General features: G+C 39.3%; 1 protein-coding gene across 1 annotated transcript in view; it reads right to left on the bottom strand.

Annotated features, from left to right (window-relative positions):
• Window positions 1-94: 94 nt before the first annotated feature.
• The window catches only part of LOC142161431 (protein NDNF-like), a 29326-nt gene continuing 10404 nt past the window's right edge, over window positions 95-19016 (bottom strand). Inside the window, exons 3-4 of the mRNA XM_075217034.1 lie at window positions 4680-4807; window positions 95-3869 (exon numbers count right to left, since the gene is read on the bottom strand). Coding sequence (XP_075073135.1) covers window positions 2515-3869; window positions 4680-4807 — 1483 coding nt within the window. The 3' untranslated portion in view covers window positions 95-2514. The remainder of the gene's footprint in view (window positions 3870-4679; window positions 4808-19016) is intronic.

Raw genomic sequence — 19016 nt, 5'->3', positions numbered from 1 at the left:
CGACAATAACACAGTGTAGTCTTAGTTTTTCCTTCAAATTAAAATAGTTCTCCAGTGATGCACAGACCTCAATGAAAGTGCAATAGCAGCTACATTGGGAATATGGAATTTTATTAGAAAACCATCACAGACGTACAACATAGAGCATTTATAATTTAGTACAGATTCCTTAACAATAGTGTTTGTTTGTTATTGTTTGTTATTTCTTTCTACCAATGGCTGCTATGGAGAAAAAACAACAGGTAAACCAAAAAAGGAACTTCTATATCTACAGAACAGGCGATAGAGAGTTTTAAACACCAATCGCCATATTGCTATATTTAAATAACAGTATGTATGTTCCAGAACAATGCTCTTTCATTATATGTAGCCTACACACCTTCTGTGTTACTGCAAATAAACACTTTGAAAATCTGACAACACACAATAGCAGCTAAACTACTAATTGTTAATTCAACAAATATTTGGTGAATTGCATTAGTGCTAACATTGATATTAAATTAACAGAGCTGTAAATCTATGTTTCAAAACACACAAAGTGATATATTACTGTCACGTTTGACACAGGACTTTTGCAGGTACACTCCATCCTGCTACACAACAGTGTTGTGAATAATGTAGTATTAAATATGGTAGTATGTAAGATAATGTAAATCAAACCTGATATTTAGCAAAGACCTCTTAGACACATTCATGGTATGCAAAATGAATGTTCATGTGTCCTGTACTTTAAAGTGTATTCATTATCTACATGTAATGGGGCTCATTTATAGGTGGAAGCAGTTGCACTTTGAATATGCGTAAGTGAAAGATTTCAAAAAGAAGCATATATTGATTCAAGTGCATCTCAAGACAAGTGTGTAAACTATAAAATAATGTAATATGTAATATGCACAGGAGAGAATATTGTCTTGAGAGTTAAGAATAAATGATAATGTCGCTTTTTAATATAAAATTTGATTAAATACAAACACGAATTCAGATTACTTACAAACTGAATCATATCTGTGCACAAGTCCTCCAGCACCCTGAAGCTATATGCCTCCTAAAATATGTATCATTTGTCCATGTCTATTTGTGTTGCAATTACGTTATCATGCCCTTACTGTATTCAGCCTATACTTACCCGCTTTCCATTAAGCCTGTTGCTTAAGTCAATGATACGCATAAAACTATGTACGAACGTGTGATTTTTTTGATGGGCATGTGCAATACGGAAATGCATATTTTACTCAAAAAAAAAAGAAAATGACGAGCATCCAATTGTAAATGAGCCCCAATGGGTGGAATCATTGAGTGCTTCTGTTTATACAAAAGAAAAGACAGTTGTTGTCAAAGCTTGTCCTTAACACTGCATACGTCTGTGTCTCTCGCAAACTGATAACATGAGGTATTGGTTCATATTTTGATAAAAACATTTAAGTCTGCATCCCAGCATCAAGGGTAACTCATTGTATGCAGGTCCTACATTGACCTATATGCTTCAAATATTATCAAAATTAGATGCATGTTTGCATGTTGTTTCTCTGTGCTGTTCCTACTATATTATGAGCTATATATTCCCTCCAAAATTGCTCTGTGGGTAAGATGTATTTGGTTGCCGCTGCAAAGAAAGTGTCTCTTTCTTTTTACAAGTCAGTCAGGAAGATTGTCAGTGGTCTTGGGATGTCAGAGGAGGAAGGGGGTTTAGGTCATGTGAATGTGGTAGGCATGGTAATTGCATTACAATTATTATAAATAATAGTAGCCTGAATCAAAGCATTAAGAAAAATTATATAATATACTGCATATGTCTTATTACAGGTAACCAGAATGATTTATGATAAAGGGTTACAACTTTAAAGTATTAGCAAATATGTATAGAAACATATGAAATATTTTAACAGCATATCTATTAAAGGGGAACTGCCATTAAAATCTGCATTTTATAGTTGCTGCTTTGCGAGTAATATGTGAGCTATTTTGTATGGTTGTGATTATATCTATTGTGCCCAGACTTTTAATCATTAATCATGTTAGGATGTAACCTTTTTGTAGTTTGCAAGTGTCTCTGGTTCTTTTGCCTTCTATGAAATTATTTTCTTTATGACTAAGAGCCCCTCATGAACAGTTTTAACATCTGATGACTATAAGTCGGTACTAAATGCTACAAAATTAAATGTTTGCATATGTGTATGTAACTCTTAAAAGGGGGTATATTTTTTTTAGCCTGCATAAGATGCCCTATTATATATTAAAAATTTGAGATCCTTTTTAGTAAAAAAAATACATCCCAAAAACACATAGGTGGCAAAAAACCCATAGATACAATTCACATTAAACATTGTTAAAACATTGTGAGATCATACCCTCTCAATCTTCACTTGGTCATTATGGTGACCTATACAAAACAATCAATGGGTTTTTATATAAAAGTAAATATAAACATCTAGATTTTGGAGCTCCATCTCCTTTTTGTATTTGCCTTTGGGAGTCTCTGTTTTATACTGTTAGTAGGTAAAAAAAACAATGTCTTCAACAAGTTTTTCTGGTTTTAACAACTTTACTCTGATACCTAACCAGTACTCCAGATGATCCGATGAGATAAACATCCAATAGGTATGATGTGCCTTTTTCTAGACCACCTATTCTTTCTGTAGTTACTGCTCTTTGGATGTTGATTTCATGGAAGTATTTGCACAAAACTTTCTCTGATTTTGGCCTAGATTCAGGTCCTGAGCAACTATCGACACTGGACATTGCTCTCCACACTTGATCTTCTTGAATTTGCTTCTTGTAGACACAGTACATGTTCCTTTCCTGTGTGCCTAGCCAGGCAATAGTTATTGAGTTACATGTCCTCAGTTTATTGAAAGACTTGATTTTCAAACTGATAGGAAAAAATGGGAATAAGGACTTGTGGATGTGAGATGAAGCCTGAATAATTGCAGTGGTATTTGACAATGGTTCTGCTGGCTTTAGAGTAGCCAAGTATTTATCCATCAATTTACCTTTCAGTGTAATATGTCTTAAACCTTGAATGGATTCTGAAACTAGCAATCTGCCGTTTCTTGATATTTGTGCACGCATTTGGCCTTTACAGGTTTGTAATGTGAATTGGACCTTTTTATGCAGTGCCTGATATTCAAAGTTATATACTTTTTGTCTTTTGCCATCAAAATTAATTTGGATTATTTTACCATCCTTTAGCAATGTAAACTTGGGTTTTGGCTCCAACCAAGTCTTTGCAAAGGTACCTGTGTAGGCAGCACTGGCATTGGTTAACAGATTAACTACAAATACATCAAAGTAATATTGAGTGTTAGAACTCAAATTAGATACTGTGTAGGCATTTTTGTTGCCGATACACATCTGCCTCACATCTATATTGCTGGTTTTGTGAATAATTCTAAAATCACTGTTTGAAAAGAGCATAACCCTTTGATGGTCATCAAGATGCTGCAAGAGGGGTAAACTTGCTAAGTCTGGCCATTTTCTGCCTGCGGATCGAATAGCTGTGTCAGCAGCACACAAACTTTTATAGTTATGTTTTTCATTGACTAGAAGGCAATATTCTATGTTTTCCTTCTGCTTCACTGCAGATGGACTTGGTTTCCAGACCAATGAAACCGAATTATGGCTGACCGTGGAGACATCAATACGAGGATCTCCTGGAAGCTCTGGAAAAAGATTCCCATGGGCTAAGTCAGTTGTCAGGTATACTGATATATGAGTGTCTCTCTCAGTTGAAAAAAATTCAAGAACAAAAAGTGAAGAATATGATGAAGTGCCAACATAGCTTTCAACGGAGTTTCCTTTGTAGTGGAAAAGCGTAGAGACAGTCTTGTAGTACAATTGAGTTTTCAGGTCATCAAAGTTTTGATACTTTTCTAGAATAAAAAGATAAAAACATGGTAGTAAAAGAAGAAAGACATGGTTATTACAGTATGCACATATTTTTTACACATATCATTTCTTATTATAGCAGTTGGATAGCAGTTTTACTATGAGTCCTAGGGGTAGATGTATCAAACTTTCTAAAAAGGAAAAATAGAGGTGTTGCCCATAGCAACCAATCAACTTCTAACTTTCATTTATCTATATAGAAAATGATAGCTAGAATGTGATTAGAAACTATGGGCAAAACCTCCACTTTTCCTTTTTAGAAGGTTTGATATATTTACCCCTTAATTACATGGCGAGGGGGTAGGCCCAACAGCTCACTTTTTTCTAAACTGCTGTGCACATCAGGTGCCTGATTCATTAGTGATCTTATCTTGTGCAAAAGTTAAGATGCTTATTTTAAGAAGAAACGGAGAGATAAGAGTGAAGTTAAGATGGATTTTCATCTTAATTTAAGAAAGTTTTCACTTATGCAGTGGATTTTTCTTCTTATCTCCCTTTTCAGAGCATGCACAGAGTGGATTTGCTTAAGATAAGCAAAAAAAGACAGATAATGAATCAGGCTAATGAATCAGGCCCAATGTCTTTATTTGCTATGGCCTAAGCTTTTCAAGTACACCTTGTGAGAGGGTTACGGTTTATTCATTTTTAAAAGGATATTTCCAATAGTAGAAATGACCTTTTTAATCATTGGGAACAACACTTTAGACATGCTGTTTATACAAAAATAAGTGAGCGAATACAACAGGTTAAAACATTCTGCAAAAAGTGTCTTTAAGATACTAGTATATTAATACCTGCTGTTTTTCTATAGAATGCATGTGATGCCTTATAGTGTAGGATACTCCATTCAATTGGTACATCACAGGGAGTCACAGTGACCGAGAAATGAGGTGTAGAGTTTTCTTCCAATGCAAAATAGTACCTGAAAAAACACATTACAATTCATGAATCCTACTTCTGTCTATAAAAAGGTTTAGTCGTTGACAATAATAAAAACATAGCAGCACATATACCTACAGAACCTGCTGGTTTGTAACAGATAATGTTCTTATCATGCATATTCAATCAATGATTGTTCTGTTAATGAATGTAAACACAACTTAAATTTTCATTTAAAAATACAAAAAATAACATTTATGTACATTTATAATCTAAAAAGTGAACTGTCTGTCCAGCTGAATCACAATTATTTTATTTTAATATACAGCAGGTTTATCCATATGCATCTAAAAAGACAATTCATCATACACTGCAACTCTCTATAATTAAAGAAATGCAAGACAACTGTTTACTTTTAAAATACAAACCAAATGGAAATGACCATAATTGGTAAAGAAAATGCATGGATTTTTAATACAATGTTGGGACTATGTTCATTGCACTAACAGTCTGTGGCTTCCTTCTTCACTCTATTCCCCTCCTCACATTAAACTAATTGAGGGCTATTATTGGCCTGAAGACATATGGTGGAAATCCTGCATTTGGGTCATGTAAGAGTTAAGGTTTAAGGTAGGGTGTGATTGCCAGGGACTGACAAAAGTATATGGAGGTGGGTCTGGGACACCAATAATTTAAATAAATTAAAGCCTTCATCAGCAGCTATTTATATAATGTGACTAACTCTGCAGTGCTGTACAGAGAACACACTCACATCAGTCCCTGCCCCCATTGGAGATTACAATCTAAATTTCCTAATACACACAGACAGAGAGACTAGAGTCAATTTAATAGCAGCTAATTAACCTACTAGTATATTTTTGGAGTGTGGGAGGAAAACCGGAGCAAACTCAGTGAGAACATTCAAACCCCACAGAGCTAAGGACATGGTCAGGAATAACAAGTTCTGACTCTTATCACTGGAAATTGTACTTCCCACCCATTCCCTAGTATATTGTGCAGTCCTTGAGTTGTGTTTTAACATGCTTTTTTTTCAGAAGGCTCTATTGTTAGTAACACTTCCTGTCACGAACGCACAGCCTGTCTCAGAAACAGCCATCTGAACAGCTGGCCGTGACTGGCGTCACCTCACTTAGCAATGAATACACCTTTTCTGCCACCACAAAGGATTTAGAATGGTGTCCTTACATTCACCAAAACCACTTATTAATATTTCACACTTAAATCACATACACATGTAGCAAGAGCCTCACTGAGCTTCGTAAGTTTACAAAGAATCACGAAGAATACGATAGATTAAACTTATTTTAATCCGAAAAATGTTTCCAAGCCTTAGTTACAAAAAAGTTATTAACAAGACATACAATAAGTTTCAGAAATAAAATAGGAAATAAAACCAGAGTCACTACTTACTAGTTAAACCTTGGTGTGTGTAAGGGAGCACAATTGAGAAATATGGAATATTTCAGTTTTGATAGACTCCCTGATGAAAATGCACACTATAATGTATAAAGCAGAAGATTTTAAACCTTTTTACATGCCTCTTCACCCCCACTTTAGGAATTATATTTTCAATTAAGTCAGATTGATTCCCAAAATGACACCGAGCTGTCCTGAGATCTAGAATGTTCACAGAACCAGAATTCTCAAATCTGCTCTTTCTGCTTGGCTGCTCAGGTCCACACACACTGCAAATAAAAATCTCTGCAGAGATACTTATCTATCCCTGGGTCTGGCTAATTTCAAAGGATTATTGACACTTGCATAGGTTCAGACTCATGTAATTTAGCAAAAAACATGTTGAGATTACATTACAAGGTTACATAAAATAGACTTTGTCATACATGAATATTAAGGGAAAATAACAATAGTACACAATCGTCACTTTTCCCCTCTGGGGAAATTATGAGGCACTATCTGTGCAGTCGGTCCCAGCTACTGAGCCAAATGAGGGATGGGGCTCCAGAGCCTAGAAGCATTAGTGGAATTCGTCGCACCCTTTTGATGTTAATAATGACAGCAAACTAATTGGTCTATGCTTTCATCGACACCACTAAATTAATTTAATTCAATACATTTTAGGACATTCCTTTGTCAAGCAAATCTCCTGTGTTGTTATTTCTTGGTTATGGGTTGGTGAACAACGGTTGTCAGGGGACAAAATACAAAGAAAACTTCGGATCAACTGCTAGGCGGCTTATAAGACTTTACTTGTCACATGCATCACTGTCCATCCCTACACAATCACATGACTGAACAGGTCACTGCCTCCCAAAATTTCAGAACACTAATCTCCTAAATAACTCTGTGATGCTCTTTAATGATATGATTTGCTACAGGTTGTTCTGACTATGCCCACTGGAAAGGTACAGCGAGCATTCTAAAATAATTATGGCTAAATGGAACCTACACAGTATTATGGATAAATCCAATGACCTGAAAAGGATAAAGGATAAGTGTTCCCTTTGCCCTGCTCTGGATCCCACACTGATACTGAAGAAGTAAAAGCTATAAATCAGTTTGATATGGTTTAAATGTCCCGGACAAGACTCCCACCTCAGTACTTCCTACATTTTTAATAAGATGAATAATAGACTTTCCTATAAAATCTTAAGTGCTAGAAATCTTTATTACAGAAAGCAACCACATGCAGAATGCAGACTTGTCAGGGTGCAACACAAAGAAATTCACACATCTACATGTTTTCCATGCATATGGTCAAAATGGAAACCATTCTCAAACCGTAATTCTAGACTACAGTTTATGTGTATATGGCTGAAATCAAATCCCTTCAAATTCCAGCTGATTTCTGCTTTTATGGAAAGAAAGGAGAAAATTTATACTGCAAATGGAATGATGAATCTGAAATTCATTACATATTATTAACAGGAAAGACATATGGCAAAATTTATATGAAATAATAAATATTCAACCTATAGTAATGGGAGGGCTTTTACCTTGATGTTTACTATTAAAACTTTTTTCCACCCTGTGGAATTTATCAGTGGTGTGATATGTTATGATGGCCAGATCACTGCTACAGAATAAAATAATTATCCTTTTTTGCCTAGATTTCCTTTCTGCATTTTCCTTTTTTTTTTTTTTATAAAAAAAAGCTCTAGTGAATGACCCTGTGGAAAATAGATAAAGCTGCTTCAATGTGCGTTATTGAAATATGGAACAGAAATGTTGTAAGACAAGATGGGGCCTAGGGCAGAGATCAAGTTTAGGGACCACTATTTATAAAAATGTGTATAAAAACAATCACATAATAAGTGCTTTTGGTTTGCTTCACACACATGATGCACTGAGTAGGAATCCATTTATTGAATTGTCCTGCTCAATTTGTCAGACTGTATGGTTCTTACCAATGGGCAGTGAAAAGATTCAGACTTCCTAGACATCACCAAGTTTATCAAAATCAAGTGCAATAGGCGCAAACACCCTAGTTTAACACACCAGATGGCTAGTTCACACTAGATTTTATATTCAACTTGATGTATGATGCTGTCACACATACAGACTACGGGCCTGAGTCATTAAGGAAAGTAAGGCAAAAAAAAGAGTAAATGTACTGTGGGACAAACCATGTTACAATGCAAGAGGTGCAAATTAGTTTATTTTTTTGCACATAAATTAAATACTGGCTGCTTTTTCATCTAGCACACAAATACTTGATAGCTTTATTTTTACTAGAGATGGGCGGGCTCGGTTCCCCGAGAACCGAACCCACCCGAACTTTGGCTATCCGAGTACCGAGCCGAGTAGGCTCGGTACTCTCCCGCCCGCTCGGAATCCAAATCGAGGCGAACGTCATCGTGACGTCATCGGATCTCGGGGCTCAGTTCTCGCGATACTTGAAGATTATAAATACACGCCTCCATAGCAATCCATCGCCATTTGACAGAGAGAGAGAGCAGGGTGTAGTCACAGGCTGATTAGAGCAGGGACAGAGAATACAATATTCTGATTCCAATTGTGCTAACAAAAATCGCTAGAGAAGAGAGGAGGATAGAGGAGTTTTTTTTTTTTTCAATATTTGGCACTCAAAGTGCTTTTGGGGTGTCCCCCATAATTGTGCATAAATATTTCTGGCTGTCCAAAGTATTATCTGTCAGCAGATTTACCAAATAATTTTTAGCACTCCCCAGTGCTTTTGGGGTGTCCCCCATAATTGTGCATAAATATTTCTGGTTGTCAAAAGTCATATTTGTCAGTAGTATCTACCAAATAATTTTTAGCACTCCCAAGTGCTTTTGGGGTGCCCCCCATTCTTTTGTATTAATATTTCTGGCTGTCAAAAGTACTATCTGTCAGCAGACTTCAAATATAATTTTTAGCACTCCCAAGTGCTTTTGGGGTGCCCCCCATTCTTTTGCATTAATTTTTGTGGCTGTCAAAAGTCATATTTGTCAGCAGTATCTAAAACAATTTGTAGTACTACAAGTGCGTTGGGCTCATAATGGATTCTAAGCAGTCCACATATGAGCAAAATCAGCAACCAGGTTCTCTCACCAGTCCTGATGGTACTGTTCCCAGTACGTCATTTGGGAAAGGTGATGTCAAACTACACAGTCTTTTGAAATCAGTCAAAAAATCACACACCAAAAATTTTTTACCATGTTGAAGCGAAAAAGAAGTGTAATTGAGGAAAAGTTAAGTGCCGATAACATTTTTTTTGCCAACATGCCATTCTACACATGCAGTGGCAAAGAGAGAATGAGGCCTTCACCTTTGTCTATTAGTGACAGATCAATAAAATGTTACTGAGCCTACAATTAGTGCACAAGTACTGTTATGCGTGAAAGCCGAGCTGCAAGAAAACAGTAAGGCATTAGAGGATAATGTATGCTCTGAATCAGAAATGACACCAATCCCTGGGGAGAGTCCATCCACCAGTGGTATGTCTAATCGTGAGCATTCTGTTAGTGACAGGGTACCCATAAAGAAGGGTCCTTTCAGCAGTTCTGCTGATGTGTGCCTTAACAGCCCGAGTGTAGTCGGTGATACACCAATTGAGGATGCCACTTTTGAATTAGAAGAGGATGAGGGGGAGATTTGTGTAGGCGACGAGGACACTAATGATGATGTTGATGATTATGATGCATACAGATACCAAATTGCCTTTCTCAATTTCTATTTATATTGTAGACTCTATAACGGCTGAATAGTTTACTATTTTACTCCTAGTAGAGAGGGGGTCTGATGCAGACAGATACCAAACTACCGTGGTCCATTTATTTTTACTTTCTAATTCCACAGTCTATGCAGGCTGCTTTTTTTCTATTCAACTACAAGTGGAGGGCGCGGGGGGGGGTCATAGATAGCCACCAAACTACCGTGGTCCAGTTATTTTTACTTTCTAATTCCACAGTCTATGCAGGCTGCTTTTTTTCTATTCAACTACAAGTGGATGGCTGCATTGCCAATAGGCAAAGATAAAGAGGAGGACAACCAGGTTTGTGTGGAGAATTAAGGACGGCCTACTAGGGATTAAACTGTTTTCTTCCTAATTTATTAGCTTTAGAATTACCTTACTTATCTAAGAAACAGGTGGAGCACTAAATTAGGTTATTTTATGCACAAAAACATTGATTTTTTTAACAAAATTGCAAAACAAAACCAAACAAAACCAAAACCAAAACCAAAACACAGAGGTCAGTGACCATCTCTAATTTTTACACTGAAATTTAAAGTTGATCTAGGACATGCCCTACCCCAATAATAAATCTGTCCCCACATTTTAAATTTACCTCCCCCCAATGCAACATGGTTTTGCCCAGGTACAAAGTTACTCCTTTTTTATGCACTGCTCTCCTTAATGACTCAGGCCCCACATCTCTGCTGATTATAAAGTGCACAATGACTTAAGAACCATTCTATTCTCTAGTACAGAGAAAGATATCTGTTTACACTAAAGTGCATGTTCAATGGAACTTTAATAGGAGTACTTTTTGAAGCATTAATCTATTGGCTCTTTTTAACATGCACTATAATGTGAATGGGGCACAAGCAGTAGAGATGCAATCAGTAAGTCCTGCATAAAGCTCTTGTACATCAGATGATAAACATTATTGTGAATGAGTCCTAAAGGACAGTTATCTCTCTAAGCCAAGGTTTCACTGATGGAAAACCTATATTACAGATGCTTAGAAGCAATGTACAAAGAGGACATTTAAAAGTGACGGCATAAAAAATGTAATGGGAATGTAAGTGAATGGAATTTGATAGATTTACAATGAAGACAGTAGTAGAAGGTGTGGCCTTCGCATACACCCCCACTTCCACCACTGCTTATAAGGGATAATGTATATTGTGATATAGTTGTTCAAAGTAGCAGTGTATGAACTAAATGAAAAAGAGGCAACATATTTTTGGGCACAGCACTCAACATTAAGTCTGTATTATTTTTTTGTAAAAACACATTCCCTGTTATTTGGCAATAATTTCCGTGAACTGTTTACCTTCAAAATCAATGCACTAATGCAGAGGCTTGAAAATTTAAACCAACAAGAAAGAAACCATATGCCTCTATTTTTTGAGTTCACAGCACAACCAGTGCATAGCATTTCTATTTTCAGGCTAGCATTGTTGTTCTTTCACCTTCCTCTATGCTATTGTGTACTCAGAAAGCTATAAGCAGCTATTTATGGTAAATCTCTTGTTGAAATCCACTCATACAGTGATGGTTTTCCCTCTAGACAAGTTAAATAATTATTTTATATCTATATAAATAAAAGAAGTGTGTTTGTTTGTTTGTAGGTGAATATCTTCGAAACCCCTGCACCGATTGGGATGAAACCAATGAGAGGGGTTCAGTTGTATCCTGACCAGGATTTAAGCGGGTTAGGGTCCCAGTCGGAACCCCCATTGGTGTACACTGGGCAGAACTTTGACACGGGGGAGTCTGTTCTCAGCCTTTCACTGGATGGAATTGAATGAAATTTTACAGACTGGTAACATTGGATCCCAGAAGACATATAAGGGGGTGGAGATCCCATTGGTGTATGCTGGCTAGAACTTTGACCCAGGAAGCCTGTTCTGGGCCTTCCAATGGATGGATTTGGTTTGTTTGTCTGTCCGGTTATGCATTGCGGCACCCCTGCACCGATTGGGATGAAACCAACCTGAGGTGGTCCAGATGGATCTTGGCCAGGTGTTACGAGGTTTTGGGTCCTGATTGGACCTCTGATTGGTGTACGCTGGGCAGAACTTTGACCCGTGGGAGACTGTTCTGAGCCTTTCACTGTATGGATTTGGACAAAAACTTCACAGACTGGTAACATTGGCTCCCAGAAGACATACTAGGGGATTGAGGTCCCAGTCAGACCACCTTTTGGTGTATGCTGGGCAGAAGTTTGACCCGGGGAGCCTGTTCTGGGCGTTTGTCACATGCCACTCACCCACGGCTGCCACCCGGTAAGCTGAATATCATTCATTCCTCATTCCCTGCTTCTTCCCTGGCTGTCAGGCCAGCAATCAGCTCTGCACATGCGCAGGTAATCATCTCACCTGTGTTCACCTGTCCCGCTCCTCCATTGGTTACCTCTCATTTATAAGGCTCCTCCGAGCACCTCTCAGTGCTGGTCCTTCTTGCCAGACTCCTGGCCTGGAAGCAGCTCATGCACTCTGCTGCTGCAATCACCTATTATCTGCTCCACTCGTTAGTGGTAACTACTGCAGATCATCGCTACCATCTCTCCAAGTGTATTGCTGCAACTCACTTATTACCTGTTCCACTCGTTAGTGGTAACTACTGCAGATCATCACTACCATCTCTCCAAGTGTGCTGCTGCAAATCACCTATTACCTGCTCCACTCGTTAGTGGTAACTACTGCAGATCATCGCTACCATCTCTCCAAGTGTATTGCTGCAACTCACCTATTACCTGCTCCACTCGTTAGTGGTAACTACTGCAGATCATCACTACCATCTCTCCAAGTGTGCTGCTGCAAATCACCTATTACCTGCTCCACTCGTTAGTGGTAACTACTGCAGATCATCGCTACCATCTTTCCAAATGTATTGCTGCAACTCACCTATTACCTGCTCCACTCGTTAGTGGTAACTACTGCAGATCATCGCTATCATCTCTCCAAGTGTACTGCTGCAACTCACCTATTATCTCTCTGTAGACTAGTACTGAGCATCACCTAGTACTCCTACTCATTTGTGACTATCTAGTGCCTACATTCTTCTCTGTACTAGGTTCTCTATCACCGTTCACTGGGAACTCCCCTAGAGGGCCGCGACCTGCAGGGTGGAAGCTGCCAAGCCCAAATTCCCTTGCGGGAACCTCTGGTGAAAACCTTCCATTTTGTTAGATTCCGCGCCTCTGGGTGAAGTAACATCAATCCCAGGCAGAACAGAAGGATCTCACTCATCCTAGTGAATCCTGACAGCCTTTCACTGTATTAATTTGAATAATATTTAATATAAAATCAAAAACGACACTGGGCAGCCACCCAGTGGAAGAGCTCCTAAGCTGCAAATTATTTTTAAAATGTTGACAGGTAGAAATAATAACTTGGAGATTTAAACAAGGGCAGCGCCAGGTACTTAATACTTAAGCTAGTATTTATATATATATATATATATATATATATATATATATATATATATATATATATATATATAATTATGGACAAAAGTATTCAGACACTTGACCATTACACCAACAGGGGCTGCCATGTCATTGTGTTCAAATACATATACTGTAATATGGAGTTGGTCCTCCTTTTGCAGCAATAACAGCTTCCACTCTTCTTGGAAGGCTTTCCACAAGATGCTGGAGTGTTTCAGTGAGGATTTGTGCCCAATCATTCTGTAGAACATTTATGAGGTCAGGCACAGTTGTTGAATGAGAAGGCCTTGCTCACAATTTCCATTCCAGTTCATCCCAAAGGTGTTCGATGGGGTTGAGGTCAGGGTTCTGTGCAGGCCGGTCAACTTCTTCCACACCGAACTCATCAAACCATGTCTTTGTAGACCTTGCTCTGTGCACTGGGCACAGTCATGTTGGAATAGAAAAGGGCCTTCCCCAAACTGTTGCTACAAAGTTGGAAACATAGCATTGTCCAAAATGACTTGGTATGCTGAGCATTAAGATTGCCCTTCACTGAAGAAGAGAGGCCTAGCCCAAACCCTGAAAAATGGCCTCATACAATTAACCCTCCTCCACCAAACTTCACAGATGGCATAATGCAATCTGGCAGGTAATGTTCTCCCGGCATCCGCCAAACCCAGACTCGCTCACCTGACTGCCAAACAATGAAGCGTGATTTGTCACTGCACAGAAAATGTTTCCACTGCTCCACAGTCCAGTGTCGGTGTGCTTTACACCACTCCATCTGACACTTGGCATTAACCCACCTCTTCAGAAAAACTTATGATATTCCTAATCCAGCATCTTAATCTCCTTAGGTTACCCTATTACCACCCTCTACACAGCTAACACAAGACAACAACCCTCTGACCAACATGGCTGATCACACAGCCCACTCAATACCTTTTGCCTTTGCATTCTAGCTGGTCCAATGTGCAATATGATGTAGCATGTGCCCTTGTGTTTCAAACTCCCATTTACCCATAAATTGTAAGCTTGTGAGCAGGGCCCTCTTTCCTCTCTGTCTGCATGTTTTGTCCAGTATTGTTTTATAAATATTTGTTCCCAATTGTAAAGCGCTTTGGAATTTGCTGGTGCTATATAAATCAATGTTGATGATGATGATGATGATCTTGGTGATGTGAGGATTGCATGCATCTGCTCAGCCATGGAAACCCATTCCATTAAGTTCCCACCACACAGTTTTTGTGCTTACATTAATGCTAGTGCTTACATTAATGAAGTTTGGAACTCTACAGCTATGGAATCAGCAGAGCATTGGCGACTTATACGCATATGCACCATGTGCCTTAGCAGTTGTTGACCCTGCTCTGCAATTTTATGCATTTTTCTCATAGTATCACTTACAGTTGACCGTGGCATATCCAGCAGGGATGAAATTTCACAAACCGTCTTTTTGCAAATGTGGTTTCCTATCACAGTTCCACGCTTGAAGTCGCTGAGCTAAGGGAGACTGCAAGGCTTGGTGCTTGATTTTAAATACCTCTGGCAATGGGTCTGACTGAAACACCTCAATTCAATAATCAACAGGTGTGGCCAGAGACCACCTCTCAAGGCACTGGCCAACTTATTCACCATTGGTCACCCTGAACAAAGAAACAGACAAGGTTTTATAATTGATACTCCTCCCACAGCCCTGGCTTCATGGTCAGGTGATACTCCTACCTTCTCTTTAAAAAGGAGTTCTCATCAGTTTACTAGAGGTCTGTCTACAGTAGCTGTGGGAAAAGATACTGTCAAATCATGTAAGCTAAACCAGATACTATACTATTATTTTGTCACACAAATCTTTAAACCAGGTGCACTGCTATACAAATTTGCAACTCTGTCTGCTGATTGCTAGCCAAATCTCATTTCTGACAAGCCTGCAGCAAACTCCTCCCGTTGTCACTATAATATATATATATATATATATATATATATATATATATATATATATATATATATATATATATATATATACACACACACACACACACACACGTCCATACACGCACACACATACACAGTGGTCAAGTTGGTTGGTGTGACATACTGCCACTTCTTCTCCCAACTATCTTTGAAGCTTCACACATGATCTACAAGCAGGTGCAGTATGTGTAGAGCATGAGAGTTTAAGAGTACAGTCGGACACTGCTGCCTCAGCTTTCAGGTAAATTATATGGTGCCATCCAATTTTGCATTAAATCACTTGATATGGGTGATTCACAATACACTAGCTTCATGTCTCAAGCTAACTTTCAAAATCTGTTGATCTAGACAGGACCGCATTACTAGCTGCCATTATTGATATTACTGTTTAAAAGCATAATCTTTGATTTTCTTTAATTTTATACAGCAGGTGTGCACGTATGGGGGTTTCCAGTTGCCTGGAAGATCCCCACACCAAAACAGCCTAGTGAGGAATGGGTTTGTTGAGGACCCAGGAGTAAGTATAAGGGAAGATCAGGATCGCAGGAGGTAGACATGTGAACTGTTTTCTTTTCAATTGAAAGCCAAATTCAGTTTTGTTTTGTTTTTCCAGTGGTAGCTAAATTGATGTGCACGTGGCACAGCAGTGTAATTGAAAGCCTAAATGTGACAGACCTGAAACATGAATGATATACAGCAATTTTGCGTCTGCATTTCAGATTTCTCTAATTGCACTATGAGCAGGGCCGCCGAGAGGGGGGGGGAGCGGGTACATTTTACCCGGGCCCGGCCATGCCAGGGGGCCCGGGCCGGGCCCTCGCTGAAATTTTTTTTTTATTTTATTTTGTAAAAAATTTTTTGTATCTTGCGGTTTTTAAAAATATATATATATATTTTTTTTTTCCCGGGGGGTGGTCCGTTGGTGGGGGAGCTATAAGAAATAATAAAAAAAAAATAATAAAAAAATCAATACTCACGTGACCGCGGCGCCGCGTCCCTCCTTTCCTGTCTTCTCCATTCACACTGACTGTCGGGCATGACGTCATCAAGTCACGCCCGACAGTCAGTCAGTGAGGAGCGCCGCAGCCAGACAAGACCAAGGCAAAAGAAAGAGGAGAAGACAGAAGAGAAGAAAAGAAAGAAGCTTACAAGAGGTAAGGAAAGAAACTGAGAGGCAAGGGGGAAAACAGAGGGACAGTACTATAAAAAAGGGGCAGAGAGGCACAGAGGTATACAAGGACAGAGAGGCACAGAGGAAAACAGAGGCAAAGAGGCACAGAGGAAAACAGGGGCAGAGAGGCACAGAGGAATACAGTGGCAGAGAGGCACAGAGGAATACAGGGGCAGAGAGGCACAGAGGAATACAGGGGCAGAGAGGCACAGAGGAAAACAGGGGCAGAGAGGCACAGAGGAAAACAGGGGCAGAGAGGCACAGAGGAAAACAGGGGCAGAGAGGCACAGAGGAATACAGGGGCAGAGAGGCACAGAGGAATACAGGGGCAGAGAGGCACAGAGGAATACAGGGGCAGAGAGGCAAAGAGGAATACAGGGGCAGAGAGGCAAAGAGGAATACAGGGGCAGAGAGGCAGAGAGGCACAGAGGAAAACAGGGCAGAGAGGCACAGAGGAAAACAGGGGCAGAGAGGCACAGAGGAAAACAGGGGCAGAGGGGCACAGAGGAAAACTGCAGAGGGGCACAGAGGAAAACAGGGGCAGAGAGGCACAGAGGAAAAAAAGGTGCAATGAGGCACAGAGTTAAAAAAAAGGGGAGAGAGGCACAGAGTGAATAAAAAGGGGGGAAAGCAGCATGGAGGTCGCAGTGTAGTTGTGATGGGGCTTGTTGCAATGTAGTGTGTGTGCGGTAGGTGGCGGCTAATTAATGGGCGCTATTTTGTTTGTAGGGTGATGGTGAGGCAATTTAATAGTAGGGACTATTAATTTAAGATGGGGTGGTTTGGGGGCTATTGAATCTTGGGGTGAGTTTAGGGAGAATGAGGTCTATTTATTAAATGTGACTATGAGTTATTTAATGGCAGTGATGGTTGCGGGAAATAGGTATTGCTGGGGCTGTTTGCAGGAAGTGAAATAGGTTTATTTATTAAATGTGAATACTATTATTTTAATGTTGGGGCTGGAGGAAGGCCTAATTATTAATCGTGAGTGCTATTGATTTAAGGCCGGGGCTGGCTGTAATTTTCTAAATGTAGCCATTTTTTTTTCAAAATAGGTCCTTCAACATTCCTGGATCCGGACAAGCCGCAACAAAAGAAAGCAGCAGCCACAGGTGGAGAAAGTGAGAAGAACAGGTAGGAGAGAGCAGCACAGTGTGTGAAATGTTGTGATTCTAGTAAGGACAATACCAATTTTTGGTGAATGTTGTGTCCAATGTAAGGTGTAGGCCAAGACTGAACTGTTTGTGTACACACTGCATTGTTTGTATACTACACTGTGGTGGTAGATGTCCTGAAAGTCAGGAGTGCTTGAACATATGTGATGCTCTGGCGAATTGAGAGCCTAGTGGTTTTTATGTTAGCCATGCCCCAATGGCACGTTTGCCACGCCCCCAAATGCATGACCACACCTCCCAAAATTTTTGCACCGCCATTTGGCTAGCCACGCCCCTGAATGTATGACCATACACCTAATTTTTTTTGCGCCGCCGTAAGGCGGCGCAAAAAAATTTTGGGTCTTACTTGAATATGAGGGGGGCCCCATGAATTTGTTGTACCCGGGCCCTGAATTCTTCTTGGCAGCCCTGACTATGAGGGACAGTTAAAGTACAGTCTCTTGGGAAAGTTGCTCTAATATGGGAGACAGACTGTATAAGCAGTACGTAGATATGACTTTGCACAAGCACATGTCTTGCACTCAGATCCCGATCCATTCCTCCAATTGTTAATGTTCGATCTCTACTTGAATTATTTGTGAGTTTCTTTTATATTGTTTTCAGGACAATAATAGTGCACTGCATATGCTATATAGCACAAATTGAGTAACTTCTTCCAAATTAATTTAAATCTTTCATGTCCAATTCTACTGTAAAAGTTAGTATTAATTTATACTTGTACAAACCGATAAGTCAATGTCGCCTGAAGGAGGAAATCCTCTTTAATTATACCTGCTTGGTTTATTAGTATGAAAACCACCATCATGGAGGTTCTAACTCTACAGGCTGGTGTCAATTATAGAATAAGTGACAATGATGCAGGAATCCATAATAAACATTAGCGAGAAAGAGACTACTGAGTGACCCTGGGATTTTCTTTATTAGCATTACAGAGGTGTAACTCAAAAACCTGTGCACTCCCAGATGGATAACAGAGGGTAGGTTTTGGACTGAGGGCATATAAACACCCAGGTTTTATTAAAAAAAAAAGGAAAAGTTGAGCACTGGAAGAGTTAATAGGTCTGTTGTTATAGTTGGCCTGCCAATCAGTTAGGTGTTTGGGGGATGGCCTGAGCTGAGGGGGTTTTATAAACATAGGAATAGGCTGGTCTCACTCACTTGTCACTGGAAATTTCTGGTAAGCAGCCTGCTGGGAGTATCACACCTGTAATTTTTTGTGATTGACATTTGATATTTTCTGTCTTCTGACACTTTGCTTTTTGTTTGCTTTCCTTCCAGCTTTTATTCCTCCTTGTGTCTGCCCTGTTTTGCCCTGTCATATTCTCTTTTCCTCCTTTTTTCTCCTCTTTC

The sequence above is a fragment of the Mixophyes fleayi genome, chromosome 6, assembly GCF_038048845.1.
Source record: "Mixophyes fleayi isolate aMixFle1 chromosome 6, aMixFle1.hap1, whole genome shotgun sequence".
Taxonomy (NCBI): Eukaryota; Metazoa; Chordata; class Amphibia; order Anura; family Limnodynastidae; genus Mixophyes; species Mixophyes fleayi.
The sequence above is the reverse complement of the archived record's forward strand: the minus strand, read 5'-3'. Positions and strand labels throughout refer to the sequence as shown.